This window comes from Astatotilapia calliptera, chromosome 17 (genome assembly GCF_964374335.1).
Source record: "Astatotilapia calliptera chromosome 17, fAstCal68.1, whole genome shotgun sequence".
Lineage (NCBI taxonomy): Eukaryota > Metazoa > Chordata > Actinopteri > Cichliformes > Cichlidae > Astatotilapia > Astatotilapia calliptera.
In genome coordinates, this window is record NC_137438.1 from 29,607,783 (window position 1) to 29,631,383 (window position 23,601).

The following is a 23,601-nucleotide window of genomic DNA, read 5'->3' on the forward strand; positions in this document are numbered from 1 at the left end:
CAGGTTGAGCATTTGAGATTGTTTGAGAGTAAACAACACTCTTTATTGATTGCAACATGGGAACATGTACATTTATACATTTTGTTGGGTGCACCTTTTCCGGGGCATAACAATGAAAAACAGCGGGAACACTCGATGTGGTCGCTTGAACATTCAACACATCTGAACCGTGTGCAGGGGTTATGTGCTTGGGAGACCGCGATAGGGAAGTGCAGCGCCTTCTGGGGCTGACAACCTGAACAGAACTTAAGCGGCACCTCTTGTGCGGCAACAGAGGGGTAAGAGCAGCGTCTCCCTGCTGCCGGATCCCTTCCCCACTCGCAATCACAGCTAGGAGGGCTGAGGCTTCTTCCTCCTGGGCGTCGGGTCCCGTCGGGGGCCCGGGGGAGGGCCTTTGCCCCAGGCCGACTGGCGTGGAGCTCGGGCCGGAGTACGTGCTCTCGCCGGCGGCCCTCCCACTCCAGCAGTGGGCGCCGGTCTCTTGCCAGCTGTCAGAGGAGCGGCGGGCCTGTGAGAGCTAGCAGTGGGCTTGGGCTGGGGCTGGCGTCTGGGGATGATGTCGCGCAGAGCTTCCGTCTGCTTCTTCCTCAGATCGAATCTAGCCTGAATGGCTTCAAGTGAATGTCCGAATAACCCAGCCGCAGACACTGGTGCGTCCAGATACACAGCTCTGTCTCTATCAGGGACGTCGGAGAGGGTCAGCCACAGGTGCCTCTGCGCCACCACTGTCGAAGCCATCCCTCTGCCCAGGGAGAGCGCTGCACAGCGAGACGCACGGAGGATGTAATCCGTGGTGACTCTAACCTCGTTAAGAAGAGGTGACAGCGGGCTGTCCTCCGGAACCAGCGATCCAAGCTCCGCCAGGCACATTGCTTGGTACGTCTGGAGCATGGTGACGGAGCTCATGGCTCGAGCGGTGCCGGCCTGAGCCCGATAAATCTTCTCCAGCTGCGAGGCCGAGAATCTGCAGTGCTTGGACGGCAGAGTTGCGGGGCCACCGACACCATGGTTATGGGACGGGGCCAGATAAGCAGCCAGAGACGGCTCCATAGGGGGTGGGTTAGCTAAACCAGCTCCCTCGGCGCCGTCCAATTCCATGTACTGTCCATAGCCGGGCACAGTGACGCGGGTAGACAGAGGTTTGTCCCATGACGCTGTTAGCTCGCAGAGAAAGTCTGGGAACATGGGGAGGCAGTTTTTGGCCGTTGCGGGCTCCGGTGGAAGGAAAAAACCCGCAAACCGCGACGGCTTCCGAGCTGGTGGAGGAGAGGGCCAGTCCACCTGCAGCTTCTCAGCGGCACGGCGAAACAGGGAGAAAAGAGAGGTGTCATCGTGGCCGACCGGCGCAGCAGCGGCGGCATATTGGGTCGACAATGAGCTCTCCTGCTCATCCTCCGACAAACCATGGATGTCCAGGCCGATGTCCAGCACGTCATCGTCTTCCTGGGGAGCGCTGGCGGGCTTCAACCCAGGCTGAAGCCCGTCAGCGCTCCTGCATGGTTCCGGTCCGTCATCGGCTAACCCGTCAACGTATTCCATGTGGTCAGCCCAGCTAATCGCGGGGACATCGACCTGAAAATTTTCGTCGTCGGACTCGGACGAAGCCGGGGCTCCAGACTCGGAAAGAAGAGGGTCATGCCGTGCGACAGCCGAGCGTCCCAGCACTCTTTCCACAAACGTCACCCGTCTTTCCAGGGTCGAGCGTCGGAGCTGGCGACAAAACGCACAAGCTTCGGGCTCCGTCAACGCTCTCCTAGCGTGGACGATCCCCAGGCAGACAGGGCAGGCATCGTGCTGGTCGCTGTCGTGCAAAGAGAAACCACATCCCTGAGGACAGGGGCGAACAGAAGATTTCTGCTTTGCTCGCTTCGGTTTGGAGTCCATTCCCAAAACGCAAAGCGAAACGCTGCACAAGAAAAACTTGAAAATAGCGCTCCGCGGGCAGCCTACGCACCAGCTGGGCGGTGGAGGCTAACACCAACAGGGGCAGTTAAGCTAGGTTCAAGTTGGCAGACAACGGAGCTAACTAGCAGTAGCTAGCTAGCCCAACTCAGCAGAGGTGTTCTCAGCGAGGTGAAGAGCGTAAGAACTGAGGGATGACGGTGATGGCAGCGGCTATATGTGCGGGCGGGGCCTTGCGCGTGTCATCACACGTCATCTGCCGTAAAGGCGTGAATAAAGGTTTCTTCAGCCAGGACACGCGAGGGCGTGATATCCCATACTTATGTGTTGTACCGAGTGAATCGACTGAAAGGGAACTTCTTTTGTTGGCATCCACTCATCTAGCTTCCTCAAATTTATTAAGGACACAAGACACATCTTGCTGGAATATATAAGTTTTTGGCTAATAGCGCTTTGGAAAACACCTTGTTGCAAAAAGATAATTCTATGTCTATTGATTGATTGATTGATTGCTTTATTGGCCATATGCAGGTTGCCCCGCAGAGGAATAGGACCCCCCCGACTTACACACACAACAAAGACATCACATGGGAATACAGTCGGAGATCGGCAGCGTTGCAGAGAAAACACTGAAAAATTACACAACAATGGGAAAAAGTACAAGAGGAAAAAAAGAGACCTCTTCTCACGCTGGGCACCTATGGGAGGACAGCATGAGAACAGGAAACAAAAAAAACTCCTCTGCACAGAGAGCACATTAATGTCCACATCACAACATTATTGTGTAGTCTAGTGTTTTTGCAACAAGATATTTAGTAACAAAGTGCCTAAAATGCAATTTAAAATTGTTTTATTTGCTAAGTTGACTGTTATGTGTAGAGAACAATGGTTCATCCCTTGTTGTTTGACTGAAAGAACACCATATTCATCTGAATATGGTATGGTACAAGGACTGGACTGTAAATTAATGAAAAAAGAGCCAATATATAAAAAAGTGTATGACCTCCAGAGAGTGCTCAAGAGCACTTAAAACTACAAACTTTCACTCCTTTAAAGCAAAATATAAAGAAATGAGGGGTGATGCAAGACTTTTGCACAATCCTATATTCTTGATTCTCTCTGTATACTTAAATCCAAAAAACTCTATTTTGCTTTGCATTGGTTGTGCTTTTGTGTCCTCCTCAGTGCACATTTTGTATGCATTGTAGTTACTTTAATTTTATCTCTGAGAAAATGAGAAAGCATTGCTCCGAGCAAACAGCAGTCAGGTATACGCCATGACCGTCCAATCAGAAAAGCAAACACGGTCAGGGCTGTGATGTGACATTGGTGACAGTTGCTCTTATGGCCTGTGTACCTGACATACAGAGATAACAGCTTGGAATTATGTTTCTTATTAAAGGTCTGCAAGTGATGAACGTTCTGGATGTATGAACTAACAGTATGGTTAGTTCAGCTAAAATAATTCTGGTGTACAGCCCCTACAGGCAGTTAATAGTAATAAATAATTATGTAGCATGGTAGACTTCTACTAAAAATGTATTTTTGTTACTTTGTTACTTTTACTTTGAATTGGCCTAAGAAACCAAAACCTGATTTCAGTAAGTGGACTACTTTACACATTAATTATGCTCAACTTTGTTTGTTTAAATGGCAATCAGCATCAGTGTTACTATATGTGATGACAATAATTTAATATTTAATAATCTATAATATCGAATTGCCCCTCACCCCGCAGGGGGTGGTTGTGGGGGGGGTCTTGTGGCTTAGATCTTCAGCTGAGAGATACCAATATTAATCTAGCTAAGAGTCAACGGAACAACAAACAAGATTGCTTTTAATGAAAGAAAAACATTGATTTCTCAAGAGAGTAGAGGATATTACATTAATTATTTTCACCTGATTGTGTGAAGCTGATGCTGTTCACACTCCCTGGTCAACTTTGAGATCATTAATAGATACAGAACCCACCATTAAAACACAATACTGTCTCCTAAAATAAAAAAGCACAATTTTAAGACAAAAACGTTTTAAAGCTTCTGCCAAAAGACTTAAATATAGACTAATTTTCTCTGAGTGCGTCTATCTCTTTCTCTCTGTGTAGTTACAGGTGCGAGAGAGCCAAAGCCTTGCGAATGCTCTGCCTGTGGGAGTATTTCCCACTAACTGTCTGTATATGTGCAGGAATTGACTCGGAGGCTTGTTTCCTCTCATGTGCATTACGCTCACTCACTCGCTCACTTTTCTGACAGCAGAAAAAAAGGCCTTACTGTGGCACACACTGCTGGAGGTCTCTCTGGGGGGTGTCTGTGAAAAACACACGACCAGAGACACACAAGCGTACGGACACGTACACAAAAACACACTCGGATTCTTGCCACCCCGAGCCTTGCGCTGCTTTGATGATGCGAGGGAGGCGTCGCAGCATGGGGGGCACCATTAGAGTCAGGAACAGACGGGCAAAGGGAGACGACTCATTTGTCCTGACTGACAACTTTCTTGGTCTATTTTTTCTTTTTCTGGTTGCCTTTTCCTCCAACTAAATTCCTATCTCTTATTTATGAGTTCTTGTGTGTGCATTATTAAATGTGAAGATATGTATTTGCATGTCATGCATCTACGTATGCGTTCATGTATAGGCATGCGTGCATGTGCTTTGTGCTTATCCAATTATTTTCAAATCTCATCTAAGGAAAACGTCTGTTGCTTGCCATCTGCAAAGGATGAGGGTGGCAGACATTAAGGGAGAAGATCAGTGATGTAATTCACACAGACACAGAATGCATGCGCCTACATAAACGGACAGTTCATCTTAACACAACCACTTAGACTCACTGCACCCACTGCCAATAAGAGCATAATCAACACATTAAGAAGAGGAATAACAGGACATGATATTTCCTGTGGAACTACACTCACTAAAGAGTTTATGAAAATCATATTTTTTTGTAAATCCACAGCATAGCATAGAAAAGAAAATGGAGTGAGATAAGCAAAGGACAGTATCCTGCAGGATTGGAGTGATGAATGATTCATAAATGACGTAAGAAAGGAGTTATTAATTATTTTGCTGCCTCTGGTATAGGACGAACATCTGCACACTGAGAGCTAAACTTCGGTCCAGAGACAGAGATAGAGAAAAGGAGGGGCAGGAGAGAGAGATATAAAATAATGATGGTATTAAAAGATTTTGACGTCTGATGACATCTAATTGTGTCAAATGCTTTTAAAATGAGAAGGAATCAAAAGTTCATGCTTTAAATTTTTGACAGTAATAGTGAGGAGTGCTGTAATATTGACCAGAATACAATATTAGACTACTTAGCAGTTGGTTGGACTGGGAGAACAGTGGGTTTCCACTAATCAGATAGTGATTCGATCCCTGGCTCCTTCAATCCATCAAATTGTCCTTGGTCAAGATATTGAACACCAAGCAGTGAAGGGTGTGAGTATGTGTGAAATACAGGAAGCACTGTAAATGTAGCATGTGAGTGAACGGATGAATGTGGCTTACAGTTCAAAGCACTTTGAGTGGTCAATAAGAGTAGAAAGGAGTTATATAAAAATGTAGCCAATTACTGAAGAGCATCACCACCATCTCCCACTTAAACTACCCCCCCAGGTCTCTGCAGTGAAAAAGAATGTTTTCTCAGTCAAGTTCCCTTGTTAAATGAAGTCAAGAAAAATACTGCTAAAGGGGAAAGACCTGCACTCACCATAGTTAAGGTGAGCCACTGAGATGAGAAGGAGCCTCCTCCTATAGGGAGACCACATGATTACTGCCTAGAAACCCTGCAGGCTAGATTAGAAAGGTCTGTATCTACGCCTACCTAATGATGTCCAGACTTCCAACATTAAGACACACTTTTGTGCACAACCATATACCGCATTGCTCGAGAAGACTGACCAACAGAAGATTTAACAAGGCTGTCAAATACAGTGGCTCATTTTAGGTATTTTACTTGGGCCTAAGACACAGTGGTCAAACCAATCAGAAGACAGGGAACATCATTTAAAGAGGCTTGTCTTAAACGGAGGACGAACTGAGGGGACAAATAAGAACTATTTTTTAAAAGTCAGTCATGCTAAGCTACTCAAATTGAGTGCAAGAGCAAAAACGTGGAGCTGGAAATTAGCATAACAGGTCTACTTAACAAACCAAGTCAAGAAGAAAAAGTGATTGGCATTGCTTCTCAGCCGTGTGTGCATGTGTGTGTTGTCAGGTAAATATTGTCAGAATGGATTAGATGGCCAGTGCTGCAACCAGATGGGCGATAAGACCGTTTCTGTGGACACCTCCACAGACAGTCTGTCAACACACATACACACATAGCCCTTATTACCGACACACACATGCAAGCTTACTTCAGACATCTTCTGACACACAGAGATATTCAAAGATGCTTAAATCTGCAAGTATGCGCACTAAATCTAATCTACATCAGGATAAATATGTTACAGGAAAGCATCATTGCCGTAGCTAACTGCAGGGACACTACTGATATGTTAGCCAAGCTTTGTAGTAAAAGGTACAGTTTAACTCTGCATATTTTTAACCATTTTTTCATAGAGCATGCTGTCCATTTGTGTAAACAGCCTCTATTAATAAATATAGGTTGAACAGGGGCTGAGAAGTAGCTTCAGCAGTTCACTATGTAATAATATGCAAATTAGCCACGTGCCTATGTTACTGATGCTAGTTGGTCATGAGGAGGTGACTGAAGTGAGCTAGTCTCATGAGATTTCTGATGGTAATATTCAGGTGAAGAGTGAAATATATGAACATAAATGAGTTTATTTTCATTTTATTTTCATCGAAACAAGCTCTGGACTAATACAGTCGCCGAAAAATTGAGGTAATATTGTATATGGGAATAATTGTTCCAACCTTAATGGCATGTAATCACACATCCAGTCGAATTAAGCCTGAGGAAAAGCGATGCAAGCAAACCACTGCAGAGATTACTAAGCCGTGGACAAACTCTACCAGATCCTTAGCACTTGGACAAAAAGGAAGAACCTTCACTCTTGCTGGATAAGGAAGAAAGAAGGAAAGACAGAAAGAAAGAAAAGCCAAGAAGGAATGAAGCAGGAATGCAAGAAAGAGAAATGAAATAAAGAAAAAGCAAAAACAGGGAGAGGAAAATGAGTTGTTCATACCTGACTGCTTCTGTAATATAAAATCCAATTTGGAGAGGCATAGACGTGAGGCGGGGTGGGGTGGGGGATGAGATAAGGTGGGGTCTTTTTTCCCCTGCTGTACCCTTGTCCCATCTCATACAGTGCACGGCTATGTACACACACGCGTGCGCGCGCACACTCACACACAATGCACCCTTACCATCACACACGTAGTCCGTCATCAGCTCACCAAACACTAAATAATGAACAATACGGAGGCTGTCCCAGCATGATAAGTGACTGCCCTATCCTTCCCATTAGTGCCACCCGCCAGAATTAATGATAATTATGTCACGTCCCTTCCCGTACTTTTATTGAATTCTTATCTATGAATAGACGAAGGAAGCTAGCGTCAGAGTGAGAAGGAAGGGAAGATACTGCACTGACAAAGTTGAGTCTAAATAAGAATATTTCTCATTTAATTACTTTATTTCTAAAAGAAAAAGACGCGATATGGAAGGGCAAAATAAGTGCAAGTTCAATGAGCAATCAGAGGACTGAAGCCAGGGAGTTGTGACAATGGCTGATAAAGGTTGAAGCCCTCTCTATGCCTACAAGAAAGGTGAATAATTTACCTCAGCTCTGCCGGAAGCCCCAAGATACCACAGTGAACACAGCTTAGTTTCTCAGAAGTACTGCAACACAATAACTGGAAATGTGAAGGCTGTAAAAGGTGACAAAAGCTCTAGATACTTTTAATCTTAAAATGTGGTTATTATGTTGTTTAATCTCAGTCAGCATAACAGATAAATAAATCCTTAGTAACAAAAAAATCAATAAAATGGATATCAAATATGCAGTTGTCTTATTTTTTTCTGGAAATTAAACATCTTTTATACAAAGGGAATTTGTCATCTCCTCAAGACTGATAATAATATTACACCAATCAAACTCAACAAGTGCAGCTTGATGACATCTTTAATAATGTTACTACTGCTTGAGGCTGACAATGTAAAGTCTGGAGTCTGTTTATGATTTAGGGAAAAGCTTTTATGCACATTTAATGCACATTTATTGTATAAACACTTCATAGGAAACACCAGATCAATGCTGTTCAGGGCCCCTGTTTGTTGTCAAACAGCCTGACGTCTTTTTTGGTGTGGATTCCACTGGATGCTAAAAACATTCCTTTGAGATAATAATCCATGCTGACATTATTGTACTGCAAGATTTTTTGCTGCACATCAATACATCAATATGGAAGGGGATTTTGCTGGATTCTGTGATGTAATGGGGAAGCCACTGAAGTCCACTGCACTCATTGTAATGCTCCTAAAACCAGTTAGACAAAACCAGGCAGACATTATCAATTTGAAAGTAGTCATTAAAAGATGGTAAACTGCAGCCATCAAGACCCTGAAGCGCCACGGGAAAAAAATCCATGTATTCTTATACTGCTGCATTCAGCATGGCCTGTTGACACATGCCAAGCTGGGTCCATGGATTCAAGCTGTTGATGCCAAACTGTGACCCTACTGGACTATTTGCATCCCTCAGCACAAATCAAGATACAGACCAAGCTATGCTTTTGTGTGCGCCCTGAGCAGACTTGTTCTTGACTGACAGAACTGGAAGCCATTGTAATCGCTTTAAAGTGAGATCTGCTGTGCATTGTGAGAAGATGGCCTACCCTTTCTGTATATTTGCCTCTGCATGACCTCTCTCTTCAACAACGCATTTCTATTTGCTAATTTCTGTCTGCTTTTTTGCACCAAGCAGCCCATTTGTCACTGTTAGTTCTTTTTCAATGTTTAAAGTGTTTAATAACTAAAACTCCTGACTGGAATATGCAGGATTTCTATGATTTAGACTTCTGTTCCACTACTGCCTAAGTGGGTAATTGCATGAACAAGCAGGTGTTCATGTATTTCTAAAGTGGGAGTACTAATGGGAGCACTAACTCGCTGACTGCCATTAAATGTTGCTAACAAAAAAAGATTTGGACTTGAAGAGGAATATTATAAGATGCTAGAATTTAATCTTGGCGATTAAACATTGACATGTGACAACAGGGATTAGAAAAAAACACAACTAATGATAAGTGATTAATAAGATCTACATAAACTCTTTGCTGGTTGGAAACACACACACAGACTCTTCATTCTTTTATCAGTGATTAATGATACAAAAGTGATGACTGAGCAGGGAATGTAGGAAATGCTTTCATGAGTCCTGATTAGGCCAGGCGTTTATGCGCCCACACTTACAGAAGCACAACCAAAGATAATGAGTGTGTGTGTAAAGTGCTCTTTGACAACTCCAGTAGGGAAGGTAATGAGTGTGTGATAATACACTCAAACAAGAATTTAATGAGGCACAGGTACGAAGTGTTGCTACAAAAGCACAGAACGCAAAGATGAGGAAAATTCATCTATCTCTGATTGTAATCCTACTGTACATAAACCATCCAGACAATGCGTTCAATCTCTATGCATTCTGATCAATAAATACCTAATAACCCAAGGCACTGGAGGCAGCATCTTTAGGAATACAAACCGGTGTTTTAATTTAGCACCGTACTGCAATATATCAAACATCAAAGGGTGTACAATGACAAAGATGCATATTTAGAGTGCTTGTATAGTTATTTCTATACTAAGCCTTTACATTTCTGTCAACTGCTGTGTGCCACATTATATAATAGATAATCATATTTCAATTTCAGGAAAAAACTAAAGATAAATACAGAGAGACACTCCATGTCCTTTCATATAATATGGCTTCTTTCATTTTTTTCAAGGTCAACATTTGATCTTGAGTGCTAACAATGAAGATCAAGCTCAAATGTTTTGCCAACCTTGGAACTCTTCCAAGGCCCAGTATATTTGTTGTGAAGTAAATATTGTGCAGCACATCCACTTAATATATGTTTGCCCCACCCTAAAAGCCCAGATTCACTCCCTGTGATATGTTTGGTTCCGTTCAAATTCACTTATTTATTTTATTTATATTAATTTCTTGACATATAATTACAGTTTTATTGACTTTTTGTAAAGTTCAACAAATCCACTCGTTTCTATTTTAATTATGTTAAATCTTTATCTATATATATCATTATCTCAGCACTGACCAAAAATAATTTGGATTCTGATATTTGCCGTAAATTGAACAGCCTTGGGGAGAAGGGTTCAGCATAAACGACCCAAACTGTGGTCGCCCGCCATTATGTGCTGACACACAGTGCATCGAAAAGTCAAAGCGACAATCTCTGCCAGATGTGGGGTGTTGTGACTTTAACAAAATGAAAATCAAGTTAGAAGGGGGCAGGCCCAAAACATCAGAGAACATCCAGTAGACACTGGATCCACACAGACATGGGCCAAACAGCTGCAGGTAAGATTAGGCAAATTCAAATCTGGTCCAGTTTCCAAAACTGTTTAATTACACCTCATATATTCAGGTTTTTCTAAAAAAGTTTGGAGCAATGAGAGCCTTTTTATCAGTTTCAAGTAAAATAAATGAAAAAAACAAAAAAACAAACTGTAGAAAGGAAACTGACAGAAAAGATCATCTTACTTTTGGTCAAATGCAACCGTTCCACAAGCAAAACTCATGTATTAAAGAAAAAAACTGAGTTTTGCAGAAAGAGCAGCAACAGATGTCTGCGTTGGCGTCATCGTACTAGATGTAGGTGGAAATTTCACTGCATATGTCTCTGTTTGTGTCAAAAATATCATTGTGCTAGCTTCGTTTTATTTCATCAAAAAAAATAACACCTTCACAGATATCGACTGTCATTATGATGTGCAGGTTTTACTTTGTTTGGAAGAAATACACTTATTCAAGGAAGTTCACAACTAAGTCTGTTGTTTACTTCACATTTACACAACTTACTGGATGCGTGAGGCAGTGTGGCGAAGAACGTCTTGAGGCGACAGGCAAGCCATTCCATGCTCTCGTGAAGGTTGGCCAGTGCCTTGAGGTCACTGACATCACGCAGGATCTCATTCTGTGGGATTAACTTGTCTCCGAGGTTCCCAGTCAGCACCTCTGACTCCTTAGCAAAAGCAGCCCTGAATGATGGACGGGGTGAGGGATGTAAGAGTGTATGGTTAGAATGACAGGCACATTATATTTTTGGCAAAAGAAAAACACAATTTAACCATCAATCAAGTGGCAAATACCCATTTAAAAAAAAAAAGAAGAAGCTGGTATTAAAAAAAAAAGTTGTGAAAGCATTGACGTAGCTCAGAGGAGACTTTGTGAAAGGCACTTTAATCGGTCCGCAGTGTTACATTCTTTGGAGGAATTTATCAGTGATTGGGTTCCTGGTTGGACTCAAAATGTCTGGTTTGCAGACACTGAGTGGATTTTATAAAAAGCAATAATAGAAGTAAATTTTTTAAAGTAATAAAATAATGGATTGTCGAACAGAATGGATGTGCACACGTCTCCTCTGTGTGTTAATGCGTTCAACTGAAAATAGCTCAAATTTTATAATAATCTTATGCTTATGTGCTCAGTATCTCGGGGTTCAATTATTGCTTTGACCTTTACAGTGACTCACACACAAGGGAAATAAGAAGGGCTGAAAGCTGGATGGATACAGCGATAAACACAGAAGGAGTGGAGGGGAAAACTGTGAGCAATTTTATGAGTGCGGATACTTAAAAAAGAAGAAGTTTCCACTAGCTCAACAGTTGGTGGGAGAGAAAAACAGGTGACGGAAAACATTTAGAAAAAGAAGCCAAACACAAGGCAGAGATTTACAAAGTGGCCAAAACAAACACGCAGAGATGCATTTGGCGTTCAAGCACTTGTGGTTGCAGAAGCATAGGGTGAGACCTGGGAAGCTGGATAACTTAAAATCAAAACTGTACTGCTGCAAACACACGACATGTCAGCTAGCCTCCAGAGTCACCAGGATACCCGCAAGATCAAGATTCTTTGAACAACAGATGGGTAAAATAAACAAAACCCACAAGCTCATACGTTCTCACTCGGGCACAGGCATGTGTGGCTTATTAATGAGGCTTTATTAAAGCACTGGGCTGAGAGTCGTGCAGAAGCTAATCCCCTTTCATAGTGATGAAAACATCTACGGCTCTCAAATCAAACAGCCTTACGGTCTCCCTCTTGCTATCTCAGTGCTTTCTGCGCGCGCGCGTGTGTGTGTGTGACTAAGAAAAGGGAGTGTATGAGAGAGGAAGAGAGTGCACACAACAGATTGACTTTCTCTGGCCGCATAACCAATTTATTTATTTACTTTACTCTTCCGCTCCGATGAGCTCCAGTGTTCCCTGAAGAGGGTGCACATTCAAAGGCAATTTCGATAAGACTGACCCCCCCCCCCCATTCCCTGCCTCTGTATGCTCTCCTTATATTTTCCTATTTTGTTCTTCCCTCGTTTCCTCACTTCCTCCAGATAAAGGGCGTTTAAAAGAACAATCATGACGTCTTTTACAGCCACATCTTAGTCAACAAGAGGGGGGTTCAAAACATCTGTGAACAAAGACGCAAAAATGGGAGGGAGGGATTAAGTGCGTGATTGCTCAAGTGTGGTTGTGTACATCCACGTCTGATTCTGTCTGTGTGTCTACTGTGAATGTGAGTATGTGCTATTCCACGTATGCTTACATTATTTAATTCTGCACATACATAACGCATATGAATGAGCATGTGTACATGCGCATACTGTTACTGTGCATAATTTGTACCTGGTGAAGTCTTCTTCATCCTCTCTCTTCTGTCGGGTCTGTCTGGGCTGGGCCATATTTGCCCAGTTAGGGAGGGACTGGAGCAAACGACTGATGTCTTCATCTTTAGCCCAGGAAGCACTGATGGTCAGCTTTTCTTCACACTGGACGATGCCCCTGAGGGAAAACAGACATAATAATGCAAACTTAGGCAAGAAATTATTTGTAAAAAGGTGTTTTTAAGTTCTTGCTCCTAAAATAGAAACACATTGTTAATAATATTGGAAGAATATCAAGAAACTAGTTTCATTTTTTTTTCATCTTACCAACAGATAAAGAACTTAGGGTAAAAAATTGAATGAGATTTGCGGTTAAAAGGCATATGATGTAATACTATATTATTATTAGTTTTCAATTATAATGAAAGTGTAACAATACAGTGATTTGGATTTACCGCATTGAACTGTCACTGTGTGTGTATTAGCATTATTAAATAGCTGATAATGTGGACATTCAATATTTAACTTTCTGAGTTAATGGTTTTTAATTTTTGGGCATATCCCTCTGCGAGCGTCTTCTTCACTAATAGTTTGTTAACTTTACCCTTATTCATCTTATAAGGGCCAACATGAAGAATCATAAAATTGTGACTCATCAGTCACACAGGCTGGGGTATCAATTCAAGCGCCTGCATATTTTAATTAAAATATAGATTTTTCAGACTATAAACCGCTAAATCAATATTTTGATCCTACCTCTAGCTTTAAAAAAAACCTCCAGTATAATTTTTTTTGCTGTGCATGAGCCATACAGCAAGTACAGCTAAATAATATCTGCTTAGTACTAACAAACAGAACACGAGCTAATCAGAGAGTTGTGAATGTGATTTACGACCATCTTTACTGACATATAAAATAAAATTACAGCAGCCGTGAATTGGCTTGAGGACAATCTGTGGCAGAGTGCCAGTATCTATTTGCTTTGTTTGCCTGTGCCTATGTTAGAGAAACTGCTTAGTTCTGCAATTATTACTAATACCCCAAGCACTCCGGGGTATCACATTCACATCTGCAACCACACACATAAGTGGGGCTGTGGGAGACAGAGACCTGTTCAGCAACACAAACACACACACTTTATCACACGGAGGCCCCAGTGAGACTGAGGCTGACCTGTGACAGGGTCCAGATGGACTCCCAGCAGTCTGTCAGTCCTTTCTTGTGTCTCCTGCCCTGCTTATCACCCCCCCTCCATATCCTCTAGTCCTCTCTTTTTCTAGCCAGGTGTTACATGGTACCAGAGGCCACAGATGAACAGCTTTTCACAGCACTGTGTCTGTGTGTGTGATTGTAAGAAAACGCAATAACCAAATTTCTAAAACAATGTATAAATCAAACCATAACAATTAACCTTATATTTTAGCTTCCTGCCAGCCTTCTCTGTGTTTTTTACCTGTAGGCTGTGTTGCAGATTTCTTTGTACTCCTTGAGCTTGTCGCAGACCATCTCAAGGAACTGGTTGGAGTAGGCACTCAGGTCCTGCATCAGGCTCATCAGATCCTGGATGGCCTTTTCCACCACCACTGTGCTCTAAATGGAAAGAAAAACAGTTTTAGGTTTTTTTTTTAAAACTCTAAACATAAAATCTCTGATTTCAGCTTTAAGAAAAAACAAACGAAATTCAGTAATAAACAAAAAGGGTAAAGGTAGACTAACATTTATGTAGATGTCACTTCACATCAGGTCTGTTGGAGTAGCAATGTAATTGGAGTAATCCAAATTCCCTTGCTTTGCCCTCACCTGAGGCTGGACTGACGACTAAAGCAGAGAACCTTGTCAGAAGTCTTAAGACTATTAGTGAAAGGTTTGATTCTTTGTATGTAAGTGCATCAGCGTGAGTGCACATATTTTTGTGCGTGTGTGTTTTGAACTTCTGTGTTGTGTGTGCTCTCAGGCTTAAAGTGAGTGTGTGCGCATTTGTCACAGTGCACCCATCACCAGGAGCCACGGCAGGGCTGTGACAGCAGCCATTACAGATTAGCCACTCCTGCGTGACTAATAGCTGGCCCGGGAACAGCAGAGCAGCTTCATATCCCCAGACACACTCACACTTACACACATCAAACAAACTTTTTCAAAACACACACCTTTGAGCAATTTGAGAGCTGTTAAATAAGATTACAACTCTGTATGTTCCAGTTTGCTGCTCCCAGCACTTAACCAATCCTAGCCTACATCTGTAATAATAGTGATAACTCACTATTAGTCTGGTGATAGCCTTGCTGCAGCTACTCTGAAACTACAAGAGTAGCACAGTGAAGTGCAGAATAATCCCCTGCGACCATTTACAGAAAGCCAATCTTAAACAAATGATTTCTATTTCTCTTCGTATCCCTTCTCTGACTATGTGAATTTCATATGAAGTTTCAAGTGAAGGTGCGAAATAGAAAACCTACATTTTTTTGAAAAAAAAACTGATAAAATGAAAAATGACTTGCGTTACTCAAGGTACAAACAGCTGCAAGAGTAGCATAGCACCTTGTTTTTTAGTGCTGTCTACCAAAATGTCATATACAAGCAGACAGCATATTCCAAAGTCAACATTTATTTACTATGACCTTAAATGTAGCACTGTGTGAAAGTCTCAAGCCATCCATCTGTTCTTCATATTTTACTAGGAAAATGGAAAATAGGTAGAAGGATGCATTAAAACATCCAAACACACATGGAAATACAGAAAACAAGGCAAAAATAAAATCTAAATTTGATCTGACCACCTTTATTCTTCAATACTGCTTGAAGTCTTTTAGGCAAGCTTTCTTGTAGTTTCTTTAAGTAGTATTCAGGAATAGTTCTCCAGGCTTCTTGAAGGATATTTTAAAGCTCTTCTTTGGATGTTTGCTGCCATTTGTTGCATTCACTGTCAAGATAATCCCACACTGTTTGAACCGGGATCTGGGGAGGCCAATCCATGACTGATAGTGTTGCATTGTCTGTCTTTACTTTTATATTTGGCACTATCTCATCCTAAAACAAGTAGCCACTGCCAGTCAGAAGCCTTCCAGATGGTACTGCATGGTTAGTTTTAAGTGGCTGTCTTAAAAACAACAAACAAGAAAAACATTCCTTTGAAAATGATCGGGTAAAAAGACTTGACTGATAATGAGTGAAAAAACAGCCACTGCCCATAGAAAAAATTTACAAAACCTCCAGAAAGCCGGGAGAACTACTGCTCAACTATTACTTGGAAGTAAGATATAAAGAAATGAGTGGTGGCTCAAGACGTTTACACAGTACTGTATGCAAATAAGCTATGAGCGTCTTGGATCTCAAAGATGTAATTACCATGTACAAGTATTATATCTACTATTCTACCATTTGTAATACATTTTTAAAAAAAAAGGTTCCATTACATTCGAGGTCACTAACTATCTGGTATGACTAAGTGGCTGCTAGACTAAAGGGGGCAGTAGTGACTATAATTGATCATCAAAAAAAAGAAGAAAGAACCCCTGATGTGATAAAATGATATTAATATTAATAGCTCTTTCTCTGTTCAGTTTCCCCTTCGCTCATTCTGTCACATGCAGACGAGCATGCACATGCACACACACAAACAGCAGCTACTCCAATGAGGGAGGTAATGATCCATAGCACTGCCCATACCCATGGAGTGCTAACCAAGGCCTCATCTCTGCCAAGGGAGCACCCTTTACTGTCCATGCCTGATTCCCTGTCAGCCTGCCAGGGTAGAAGGAATTACACAGACCCTGCAGGAGAGGAGGCTGTTAATGTAGTTCAGGCAGCCGCTACCTTCCCTCCATTGTGTAGGCTGCTAGTACCGTAAACTGGATTATATAAGAAGATGAAAAAAGTAATTTCATCATTGCTACTTTCTGTTACAGTGACTATGTCGATAATGTTGTCATAATAAGAATTTTTTGCCTTTTCCAGGGATCTGGTTGGAAGGTCAGCTGTATGGTAAGGTCAGGTAAACTTAAACAAGTCAGTACTTTCATAATTATTAGTCATTTGGATTTAATTAGTTCATTAGTTTTTTTCTGTAAAAATGGGCTGATGCTGTAGCAAGACCTATTAATTGTTAAAAGACAAGTGGCAGTATGACTATGATAAAAATTAAACATGGCTTGCATGCTCATCATAAGGTTCTATATTCTCAAGTGATGATCAGTTGATATAAAAGTGCAGTATTCCGGCAAATGCAACATAACAGAAAAAACCCCCCACAGATTAACATTAACGTCTTTGAGCAAGTACAAAAAAAATTGCATTAATGTAAACTCAAGGGAAAAAGTTAAACAAAGTGAGGAAAAGGTAAAATTTTGGTTTAGAAATCTGATATTCTCAACAAGTTCTTGTGCAGCCATAATCATAACGATATCCTGTTCCTGCTTTAAGGACAAAGAGCTGAAGAGCAGGCCAAGTCGGTGAATGGAGAAGAGTAAACAATGGATACCCGATCCATTACTCCTGCTCTAACAAATGCTCTTGCACTCAGCTCCCTTGTCTAATTTGCTCATTTAACACAGCCATTTGTCTTAGGCAGCAGCAATCATTAAAAAGTAATCAAGGGACAGATTGAGAAAGGGAGGGCTTAGACGGAGAGAGTAAGAGTGGTAGGGGAAAGCCAGTTCTGCTACATATCCTCCATCTTACTTGACTGTTACACAGGAGTAGACATGCTTCTCAATCTATGTCTATCTTACGCTCTCCCTCTGTGTAATGATTCAAGCTTAAAGGTCAACATGATGTGGTATCGAGAAAACAAAAAACAAAATAAACAACCCACCCATATTTCTTGTGCAATTCTACTTCCTAGTATTTTATTACCCTAAAGCTGCACATGGTTGCACTGTGTCGCTACTCGTTTTACATCATTACTAGATAAACACAGTCATCACAGAAAATTAGACTTGGGTTGTGCAAATGGATCTTGAATTTGCTGGGGTAAACTGCTGTTTGGAAATGAAGGCCACAGCTATAGTGGTTTAATGAAGGCAGAGCTAGCACTCAGATTGGCGCCTCAGCGGTAAAATCTCTCAATGCATGGTCATCACAACAGAAACCACCCTCAAAGTAGTCGTTTCCTTTATTGGAGAGAGTAAAAAGAGCACAGCACAGGGAATGTCATTACTACAGTAAGAAAACAGGGATGCGATCACTAAACTCCCTACGCTAGCCGAATTTGTTTTACTAAACGTGTCATCAGGTTTTTAAAAAATTTAAGGTAGAAGGAATAAGAAGATTTTATTTACTGAAGCTCACTAGGAAAGTCCAATAACAGGCTGTGGCTAAATAACAGCTTCATGAGATTTCTCTACTGTGTTTTCAGAGATGACTGTGAGAAGAGAAAGCGAGAGATCAGGGCCTCAGGTTTGAATCGGAAACGGATCATGGATTTACCCCATTAAAATAGGGGGTACCCCTTGAGGTTGTGCAGAGGTCAGAGTGTTTAACCTTATGTTCTCTGACATTTCACTCATGCTCTAACCCAAAACCACTCACTCGTGTAATGCCTCTCCCATCCCATTCATGTCTGACCACGGATTGATAAAATAACACAACCTCAGCAGCACGTGCATCCATCCATCCAACCACACACACACCCACACACCAAATGGGACACATAGAAAGATAACCCCTGGCTGCCCCCCTTTCCCCCAACAAAGGCTGTTCTCCTCTCCTGGGTAAAGAAGAACTGGGCATGAGTGGGACATTGTCTTGACAGATCATTCATCAACGTCACAGGAGAGCCAGTCTCTGAAGACTCCCCTGACACACACCGGATGGGTCTCATGGTTGTGCCTGCTTAACTGCAACACATGCTGCTTCTAATGTGTATGCATGTAAATGAGTGTGTAGTTTGTAATTGAGTTTGTTTAAGCTTAAAAAGTCAAGCTTAAACAGGGGCACAATGCCAGGTGTGTGAATAACGTCTTTTTTTTAAAATTAGTTTGTGCCACAAGCCAGTGTACCTCTAGTGCCAGTCCTAAGCCTGGATAAATGGCCAGGAAGGGCATTTGCCACATATTTGTGGCCAAACCAAACAAGCGAATAATATAAAACAAGATTTCCATAATGAAAAGGTCAGGGCCCACTGGTGTTGTTAGCCAACAGAGTGACGGTGGAAACGGTGACGGTGTGCTACTTTTGGCCAGAGACAAAGGAAGAGGAGAACGTATATGAGAGGACAGCGTGAGAAAAGGAGAAGATATGTACAGGGGTGCTAGAGGGTTGTGACTGAAGATTATGCTAGGGATAGGCTGTGATGGAGGCAGAGGATCTGCCATGGCGACCACTAAAGAGAGCAGCTTAAATCATACCAAGAAGACCACCTTTGTGATTTACTGTTGCTTGTTACATAAAAAAATTGCTTTACAATGCCAACATTCAAGGACTTCAAACATTTTGTATATACTTCCCACTTATCATATACACATAAAAACATGTGAAAAAGAAAGTTGTCCCTGGACTCTGTGAAAAATTACTATACTCTGGCTGCTTTAATAGGAGGGATAAGTATCATCCTGCTGAATCATGGCGTCTTTTTGTTTTTCACACCACTGCCAAAAACTGTGAAAACTGTCTATTTCTGACGATTATACAAACACACATGAACTCCCTCCATCAATTATAATTAAGTACAAGCAATCAGTCCTCTAATGGACTGTATATAAAACAAAACAGAGAAACTAACTAATCTGGAAGATTTTGAGAGAACTGAGAAACATAAGATGTACTTGGGAGATAAAAATGGTGTGAAATGCATTGTTTTTTATTGATGTCACAGCTTTTTCAAAAGCAAATATTCTGCAAATTCTTTATGAAGTTTTGAAAGCAGCTTTGAGGTTGACTGATCTATTTCCACAACTCATTTCGCTTATTCAGCCTGAATCTTTTCATAACCTTTGAGTAAACATAATTGTGTTTACCTTTCATCTAAAACGGTAACATAACGAACACTCAGTTACTCCAGATGAAATCTTTGAAAATGGCAAAACAGATGTAGTTTTGAGTGCCATCGAATGAAATGCCAACATTGTAGAACCGTTGGTAAAATCAGCTCATCATCAAAATTATGAAAATCTAATCACATATTTATGTGAGGCTGGATATTTTTAAAATGAGAAATGGAAACTAACGGATATAACTATGATGGCCACAGTAAGGCGTAATAAGTTACTATAAAATAAATGCTTGTACACAACCTGCGGGTGGACAAATTGAGGTATTAAAAGAATGCATCTTTTCCTCCACCACCACCACAATCATGACTTTTAATACAAACATGCATTAAGCTTCGCAAGTGTTTTAATTGAGAGATGAGGAGCAATATCACACTTGAATGATTACAGATGGGCTTCTACACTACACACACCCTATTTACGCCCACACACAAACACAAATGCGGGGTAAAATATGGAGCTTCTGCACATACTAATCCTGGGAATCACTCTGGAGTTCAAATGTGCCATTTGAATCTCCACTGTGACCCCAAACTCCATTCTAGTAATCACCCCATAATCCCCCAGTTTTTTGGTGTGCGTGTTTTGGTTCCCCCAACTACCTTCTCACATATTGGCAAATACCATGAATTATTTATCACAACAACTTGATTTACATGTCGGTGAATGAAAGTTATATTTTATAATGCAGTTGAATGCTTTATGTTGGGGGAATGCATGTGTTTTCTGTGTTAAGCATTAGGTCTACATGTAAAAACATAAACAATACTCACAAAACACAAAGATTTTCATTTGCAGATTAAAAATTCAAGCAAAACCTTCTATCAGGAGCCTTCAGCCTGTTTTCTTTAAAACCAGAGGGCATGTCTGTGGTTGAGCTGACATTTTAACTTCTCCTTCTGTAACTGACTCAGTCCAAAGGCAAAGATTATGTCTTGTTACACACAGAAACTCTGTGGAAGCAATGCGTGGTGTGAACATGCACCACCCAGGGCTGTTCAAGGTGTTTTCTTGGCTTATTTAAAGGCTCTCTCTAATACACCACACAATTCTTTTTAATAATATATAACTATTATAGTTGTGCGAAAATATATTTTAAAAAAATACTACCAAAAAAAAGTACAGCTGTGTCACATATCAATGGCAGTGGCAGGTTATTGGCCCAGGGCAGCTGGGTGTGAGCCTCAGGAGTACATGTGTTTGGTGTGAGATAACCAGACAAAGGTGGGTGGCAGGTATTGTTAGACCTTCAGCAGTGAGGAAGGAGGAAGAAGAGAAATAAGCCTTTGAGGTGAACAAACTCAGAAGGAAGTCATAGTGTTCATTTTGTGGAAAAATAAAAATAAACTTCTGCACTAATTAAATATTAAAGATAGACTGAAGGTGCTACTACCAAGATGAGAACATAAGATCACACAATCTCTAGAGAGCACCATGTAGACTTAGTGATTACAACTTTGTGTCTCTTGGTCGAGGAGGAAAAAAAAAAGATTGAAGGGACTAATTTTAAGCAAAGACAAAAGTGCTGTGGGTAAGAATGGTAAGGTGCTTTATTTCTCGATAATTCTTAATAGCTGTAAAACTGTCAACCGGATGCTTGGCCACAATCGCTTTCATGACAGATAATGTAGCAGAGGGTTCCAAGCAACAGTCAGGAGAAAATGTTGGGAAATGGGAAAGCATTTATATTATTTATTTCTCTGTGAAAATGCCGATTTTGGTCAAATAAAAATGGTTGTTGAGCATTTTCCCCTGACAAACCTTTTACTAATAAATGTGGGACTGTCTGATGGTTTTGTTTCTGGTGAAGATGGTTGTGTTTGTTCATCTCCCAGTGTGCTGAGGCAGTAAATGAGTGTGTGTCTACTGTTCATGTGTGTATACTAACTACCCTAATACCCCCCTTCCTGTTACCTCCCACCTCCACTTGTGCCACAATCACAGGGCACGGCTGATGCAGCTAACAGGTGTATTGTGTTGTGATTGCTGTGTCTGTTGATGGGAACGGGGAGCTGAGAGTCTCCTTAATAAAGAGAATCCCACCACCACCAGCACCATCATCTCCACTGTCTATGTGTATGCGCAATGGCGTGATTGGGGTTGGGGGTGAGGTGGAAAGCAGGGAGCCAATCAACAAGAAGCGATCAACCCTCCACAAATAAACATTGCCTACACACATAATCGCAAATAAAAAGGTCAGTGTCATTACAGTTACTGGAGGTGGAAGCGTGTGTGCATGCACAATTAACACGTGTATGTGTCTGCATGCGTGCCTGCTTCCAACCTTCTCTCTCTCACAAAGCTACATGTAAATATGAAATCTAAAAGGTCAACATCATTAGCAGTCCATTGGCCGCTGAACACATCCGCAATACCATGAGTGCTCTGGCAGCTGATAGCGAGTGAATGAAATCAGTCTTCATCTGGCTCAAGAACAAGTTATGTTTGTAGACAAACACCCAAAACATGCAAATAGGTGCACATATGAATAACAAATGCACAGACAATTACTCCATTAACATGCAGATACAAAAGGACTAGTTAGCGGCTATTGTGCGCAGACACTGGGGACCAAGCTGAATGATACTTAGCTGGAAAGAGAGGGCTGATGTGTACTGTAATTATGGCTCTGATGTGGTCTTGACTAATGAAGTAAACAAGCTCAATACAAACAATTCATCTGCACTCACAGACCCACTAAGAAACACAAGCGCACCAAGTGGCCAGCCAGGTGGCTCGACATCACGGTCTTCAGGGCCTGGGAAATGTGTTCTGGTGGGTTGGTCTTATTGCAGTTGTGTGTCCCCGCATGTGCGCACTGTGTATTCTTGTATGTTAGGACGTCACAAAGTGAGTGTGTAAAGGGGACACTAGGGGGGTTCTACCAAGATTAATGGAGCCAATCTCCACAGCTATCCAGCAGAGTGACCATACCCTCCCTATCCTGTTTTGCTCTTCTATTCTATTCCCCATCTCTCCCTCCGTCTATACTCCTTTCCCTCGATCTAACTCTAATTAAATGAATCAATCAGTGGCAACACTCTGGACAGATAGCATCACACTGCTGCGGCTACCGGCGTGTATGTTTGTGTGTTGCTTTACAGTTGCTGTTTAGATCCTGCAAAAAGGAAAGAAAAACAAGAATGAAATGGGAATAACTATGGTGACAATAAATGAGTGGCTGAGAGCAACAAAGACAAGGCAAGAAAGAAAGTAACCAGAAAAACTGAAAGAATTTGTAAACAGGCAGACATCGGTAGCTTGGCTGCCTTGCTCTTGTTTTTTTTTCTTTTTAAACATTAACTCTCTTCTGGAGACTTATCAGCCCAGGCTATGCTATCACACAGATGCATGAATGGACATTAACCTTTCCCACTGAGCTATATACAGCCCTAGAAAGCCCTTATCTCATGCTCCTAGTGGACAATATACAGCCAGTGTCACCTCTTAATCATATCAATTTGATGAATACATATACATGATATATAAAAACAGTATTTGACACCGCTGGTACCTAGTGATAGGAAAACCATTGCCCCTATCATTATAACTTATTAACCTATGCCTAGACTGAATGTCTATTGCTTATTAAAGGCTGCTTAAGCAAACATAAGCTGTGATATTCACCTTGACTCTTGTGCAGCCTTTCCACAAAGTCACTCTGTCTGTTTCTCCTGCAGAGATATCACTAACAAAAGGTCAAATAATTCATAAAACATAAATATATTTAATAACTATGATCCACTCCAAAAGTTAATGTCATGTAAATGCATTCATAAATATTCTACCCATGATATGTGAGGGAGCAATGAAAAAAAAGACCATGGGTAACCCCACCACATATTGTATCACAGAGGGTCAGAAGGATAGGATAGCATACATATTGTCTTGCTGTAT

At 41.5% G+C, this 23,601-nt stretch overlaps 1 protein-coding gene across 1 annotated transcript in view; it reads right to left on the reverse strand.

Moving 5' to 3' along the window:
• exoc4 (exocyst complex component 4) overlaps positions 1 to 23,601 on the reverse strand; it is a 144,260-nt gene that overhangs the window by 28,782 nt on the left and 91,877 nt on the right. The window contains exons 14-16 of the mRNA XM_026147677.2: positions 14,172 to 14,308; positions 12,741 to 12,896; positions 10,918 to 11,096 (exon numbers count right to left, since the gene is read on the reverse strand). Coding sequence (XP_026003462.1) covers positions 10,918 to 11,096; positions 12,741 to 12,896; positions 14,172 to 14,308 — 472 coding nt within the window. The remainder of the gene's footprint in view (positions 1 to 10,917; positions 11,097 to 12,740; positions 12,897 to 14,171; positions 14,309 to 23,601) is intronic.